The sequence below is a fragment of the Tenrec ecaudatus genome, chromosome 8 (genome assembly GCF_050624435.1).
Source record: "Tenrec ecaudatus isolate mTenEca1 chromosome 8, mTenEca1.hap1, whole genome shotgun sequence".
NCBI classification, from domain to species: domain Eukaryota; kingdom Metazoa; phylum Chordata; class Mammalia; order Afrosoricida; family Tenrecidae; genus Tenrec; species Tenrec ecaudatus.
Genome location: NC_134537.1, coordinates 26,402,851 through 26,408,587, shown reverse-complemented (window position 1 = coordinate 26,408,587; position 5,737 = coordinate 26,402,851). Strand labels below are relative to the sequence as shown.

The window sequence follows — 5,737 nt, the reverse complement described above, 5'->3', positions numbered from 1 at the left end:
CACCCCTTTTTGTTGGGGCACCTGCCCTCTTTACACCCCCAACCCACCCGCACTCACTGTGGAGCAAATCCTACACCAAGCAGAGGTACGTTGAATTTAATGATGAAATCGTGAAGTGTCATTAAGAAGTTTGAAAAAAAAAAAAAGAAGAATGCCACCCTGGAGAGTGACTCAGCTTGTTTCCAGTTTACCTAACAAAGGGGCAAGGCCAGTGGGAGGTGTCCTATGTGGAAAGACTTTACCAGAGCATCTCCCCAAGGCTCAGTGGCAGCTTGGAGGAGGCTGATACTCTGCCAGCTCTCACATTTTTGGCACCGGCCCGTACACCGAGACCATGGGTACCTTCAAGGGGCACTTGGTACCAGGAATATTCTTCCTGGTCTATTCCCTCTACTATTCAGTGCTGGTCTCCCTGGCCCTCCTACGGAAACAGAAGCACATCAAACCGCCTCTTCCCCCAAGAGAGAAGTGTGAGCGGACTTGGTGTCATCTGGGGTTTGTGGAAGGATCCGTCAAGTTGATCGGCGCCCTAGTCAGTATCCTAGGTGAGTTCTTCTATCCTCTGGGGGTGAACCGTCTGAAGATAATAGACTGGGAGGACCCTCACCGACCATTCGTGTACAAGGAACACTGGCAGCACACCACCATGTACAGCTTCTTCATGCTCAGCGGCATGGTGGACGTCGTGAGCTGGTTTTGTCTGGCACGGCAGAAGCCACATTTGGAGCGGGCTGCCGAGGCCCTGGCTTTCTATGTGCTGATGCTGCTGATGATCACTCACTTTGAACACAGGAGCGTCCTGGAGGTCCGAGTGCACATTCTGTTCCTGGTGCCCACCTGCCTGTTGGCGTTGGTGATCACCATCGAGGTCTGGATCCCCGACCAGCCCCGGCTCTGGGTGCTCAAGAGCTGGATGGTGCTGGTGCTCAGCACCTGGCTGCTGCAGTTGAGTGTGCTGTTGTACGCGCCCCCTTCGGGACAGCCCTGGAGGTCAGAGAACCCCGAAGACCTCGCCTTCGTCACCATCTTCTTCACCTGGCACCTGGTCTTAGGGGTTGCCATCCTGGCCGTCATCTACGGTCTCTGCAGTCTCTGGCACCACCGCTGCTCCTCCTTCATCGAGGGTTCAAGGGCCAGGTACCAGCCATGCCCCACGGACCCAAGTGGGGAATTGCTACTGAAGCCCAGGGCAGAGGCTGCGCAGTTCGGTGGGATTGTCTAGGGACAGAAGCTGTTTGGGCTCAGCTTCTTGTCATGAGAGCAGTGAGTTTGCCCACTGGGTTTGGAGGGTAGATTCCATCCTGGGAGCCAACTTCCTTGTTCCTATGTAAACCTTCCAGCTCCTGGGTTGGTGCTGGACTAATTGCTCTGTTTTCTCCAGGGGGCGTGTTCTTGTATCTCCTGTCCCTTAGTCTATATGGATCCTGGAGGATTCCTCCCCCCCCCCCATCCCCACACACACTTACCTACAGGAAGAGAGGACCAAGACAGCTGGCTTCATGCTGAGAGTTTCTGGGATGCAAGTGGAGGGAAGGCCAGGGGGGAATCGAGGACTTGAGGGGGCTCAGTGCAGGTGAAAGAGGAGCCCAGTGCTGCAGACTGCTGAGGGCTTGTCTCCTTCATGTCTCTCTGCTTTGTGGGCTTTTCAACGTACACAATAAAGGTAGCAGATTGAGGACCTTCTTTTATAAAACTTACAATGGAGCAAGATGACTTCTGGGTCTGAGAGGGGGACGGATGAGAGGAGAAGTGCATGCATGTGTGTGTATGTGTGTGTGTGTGTGTGTGTGTGCGCGCGCGTGCATGGCACGCTCATGTGTGTTGGTTGCTTAGGAGGGTGTCTGGGGGCGGTGATAGGGGTGGGTTGGCTGGCCGTTAGTTTAACAGGGATTCAAGACTGGGGAGAAAAGAGATCGGGGAGGGTTTTCAAAGGTGGAGACTTTGTTAGACAGAGGAATGACCTCCAGGACTCCGGTGCACTGTCCTGACACACACCATGGTCTTTTCTGTTGCCTCCGGTGCAGGGTTGGGCAGAGAAAAGGGAAACCAGAAACCTGGACACTTCCAGCCCAGTAGTAGGTTGTGTGTTGTGCTGCTAACTATGCAGTGACCTGCTGGTCCTCAGGAGAAAGGTGAGGTTTCCTGCTCCTGTAAAGAGTTACAGCCCTGGAAACTCATAGGTGTCATTCTACCTTGTCCCATTGGGGGAACTGAGAATCAGGATGGACTCAAGGGCAGTGAGTCTGGTCAGACTGGGAAAGTCAAGCAGGGCTGGTGATGTAGTGGACAACGAGTTGGGTTGCTAACAATGAGGTCAGCACTTGGAAAGGACCAGCTGCTCCAAGACATAAAGAGGGGGCTCTCTTCCCAAACTTACATTCTCAGAAGCTCACAGGCATAGTTTTACCCCTCCCTTACAAGGGTCACTAGGAATCAGAAGGGCAGGGAATTTAGTATTTGGTAAAGCATAAGAGCTATGTGGTGGACTGCTCACCCGCAGGTCAGCCATCCAAACCTACCAACACGATGGAGGAAACGATGCTGCGGTCATCGTGGAACCCACGGTGGCGGCACTCTTACGTAAGGGCTGGACTGCTGAGCATATGGCAGCCATTCAAACTCAGCAGCCACTCCATGGAACAAAGATCAGCCTGTCTGCTCCAGGAAAGAGTAACAGGCTAGGAAACACGCAGGGGCAGTTCTCTTCAGTCCTATAATTCCCATGAATCAGAATGAACGATGACTCTGAAGTTAGCTTGAGGTTGGTAGGGAGAGGGGCAGTGAAAATGAAAGAAACTGTTGATAAGATGAATTGCTGGAATAATCACAACAGTGAACTTAAACCAGTGACGGTAAGGATGGGTCAGGATGGGGCTTCATGTTGTCCTATTAGACTCTTACATACGTGAGGTTGCCAGTTGTTCATGTGGAATCAGCAGCAACTAACAACCACACTGGCACCCTCCTAAGACTTCCCTAGGACAATCCACAGGATTGAATGTGAATGTGTCAAAGTAATTTCTCATGCCATGATTTAATGCTCAGGGCCTACCTTTATCACCTAAAAGTACTCCTGTGGTCCAGGAAATAATAATTTCTCAGTCTTTGCGGCAGCTAGATCATCTCCTGTCAACTGAAGCAAAGGGGGTAGAGTCTAGCCTGTCAACCAGGTCATAGCCAATGAGGCCTGTGTGGGCATGGCCTTCTCCTGAGAATTCTGGGAACTCCTGTCTTCCTCCCTGTGGGCGGGACACACACTCTCCCTGCCAGATGGAGCTGTGGTGATGGAGCGAGAGTTCTGGAGCTAGAGGAGCCACATGGACCCCCACATGAGCACCAGTACTAGAATGCTTCCACCACCGCTGGATCCACAAGAATTCCCGCCCACTGGCCTTTGATCTTCCTGCATTTGGTGTCATTGCATGTGTTGTAAGAGTCTGAAGAGAAAATGATACTCTGGTATCGGATATATAGGCTAATCTCGGACTAATGGACTTGATCTAGACGGGGATGGGATCTTTTCTTAATATACAATTACTCTTTATATACAGCTCTTTCTTATACATGGACACACAAAGACAGAGGCCGGCTGGAATGTGAGTGACCGACCTGGTTCCTCTGCTGTAAAACATTGCAGTTTTCACCTCTCTCAGTAAAGTCTGCTGTATGAACCCCTGTGTCCGCTGCATGATTCCGGGAAGCCAGAGCCCATGCTCAGGTCTGGGTCGGGTTGGTGGCAGCAGGGAGAGGAGCTGCCACGGAATGTGGGGTGCCCACTATAGTGAGGGCCAGCACCCCTAGAGATCCAGATGGGGACTTCTCCTGGTGCCCCCTTACTGAGGTCCATAGTGCTCCCTGGGGCATGGCTGGGAAGGGGCTGGGGGCCTCCGAAGATGCAGGGGCTTAGGTGAAAAGGAGTGTATAGAAATATCAGCCCGGAGGAACTTGTAGAAAAGCTCTGTTATTTTGTCTCTCCGAATGAGTAAATGAAGAAAAAAAATAGAAAACCCCAGTGCCATCATTTCTGGCTCATGGAGTCCCCTATGGGGCACGGTGGAATGCCTCTGTGGGCTTCCAAGGCTGTCAGTCTTCACAGTGGATTCGAACTGCTGACCTTGTCATTAGCATCTAAACATAGACCCCACTATGCCACCAACACTCACTGCCATCAAGTGGATTCCAACTCACAGTGACCCTCTCAGACAGGGTAGAAATGCCCCTATAAGCTTCTGAGACAGTACTGTCTACAAGAGTAGAAAGCCTCATCTTCCTCCAACCAACCAACAAAGCAGCAGCCTGTATAGAGGACAAGGGAGAACGACCCCTGTGAGATTGTGGGACTGTAATTCTTTACAGGAGTAGAAAGTCCTGTCTTTCTCGTGGGGAGCAGCTGGTGGTTTCCAACTCGTGACCTTCGGATCACAATCCCACGCGTAACCACCATGCCACCAGGGCTCCTATTCCCCCATGTAGGTGGCCTCCTCTTTCCCCTTTGGATGGACTGGTGAGTTTGCCTTCCTTGAGCTTAGCAGCCCAACACTTGTCTGACAACGCCACCAGATGGTGCAGGTACATGTCTATACACTATGAAATTCTTGAAAGCAAACTCTTATAAAAGCACTGTCTTGGTTATGTAATGCTATGATAACAGAAATACTACTAGTAGATGGCTTTAACAACAGAAATGTATTGGCTCACACTTTGGGAGCTACAGATTCAGGGTAGCGGCTATAAGAAAAGCATTTCTCTCTCCATCGGCTCTACAAGAAGGTCCTGACTTCCTTCAACACCCATGGGTCTGACATCCTTTAGAGGTCTCCATGTGTCTTGGCATCAGTCTTCTCCTGGATCAAACGGAGGCTCAGCATGCAGCCCCCCGAGTCAAAAGGACTTGTTCTGCTCCCTACCCTTCTTTCTTGGAGGTAGTGAGGCCCCTCACCCCTTTCTATGCACATGGCCAACAGTTCAAACCCACCAGCTGCTCCGTGGGGGGAAGACATGGCTTTCTTATCGAACAAAGTGTTCCAGCCTTGGAAACTCCATATCAGGCACAAGGAGTTGGAATCAATTCAATGGCAGTGAGTCTGGGGGTTTGAGAAACTTGTGATTCAAGCAAGGGAGTGACTTGAGGGTGTGTGTGTGTGTGTGTGTGTGTGTGTGTGTGTGTGTGTGACCACTGTACAGCTATGACTCAAGATCTACGCCATACTAAATCTGCCTCACAAGCACATAGAGTTTAAGGATATAAAATATATCCCAAAACAGAGGCTAATGATCATAACTGCACAATGCTGGGAATCATGGTCTAGCCACGTTGACCATATTTGGGACAAAGACATTTCAGTCCATCAGACCACTCTCCCCAGCATCAACGTAGTATGAGTCTGCTGATATCAGGGGAGCGCGGCAGCATGTGAGTGGGGTGATTCTATCCACCCATGTGGAGAAAGGACCACAGGGGAATAAAAAGTCCATTCACAAAGCTGTTGCAATCCCATCGACCACTGCACAGCCCAACGTGAGACCCTCAGGGATCAGCAAGTTTCCAAAGGTTCTGAAACAGCCGACTTGGCAGGCTACCTGGCATCTACCATCTAGAAGCAGGAGGCAAGATGGCAGAAAACAGCAACCTGGTACTTGGGGGAATGGAGTTAAATTTGAGGAGAGCAAGGGGGTAAGGGAAAGCCTTGAGGGGAGGGAGTCTACAAACCTTAGAGAAAAGAAAGCTGTGACTTCT

At 51.0% G+C, this 5,737-nt stretch overlaps 1 protein-coding gene across 1 annotated transcript; it reads left to right on the top strand.

The window, feature by feature from the left end:
• Nucleotides 1–334: 334 nt before the first annotated feature.
• Nucleotides 335–1,222, top strand: LOC142454679 (transmembrane epididymal protein 1A-like). Its single transcript, XM_075555875.1, has one exon. The coding sequence runs from the start codon at nt 335–337 to the stop codon at nt 1,220–1,222; it is 888 nt and encodes a 295-aa protein (XP_075411990.1).
• Nucleotides 1,223–5,737: the final 4,515 nt, after the last annotated feature.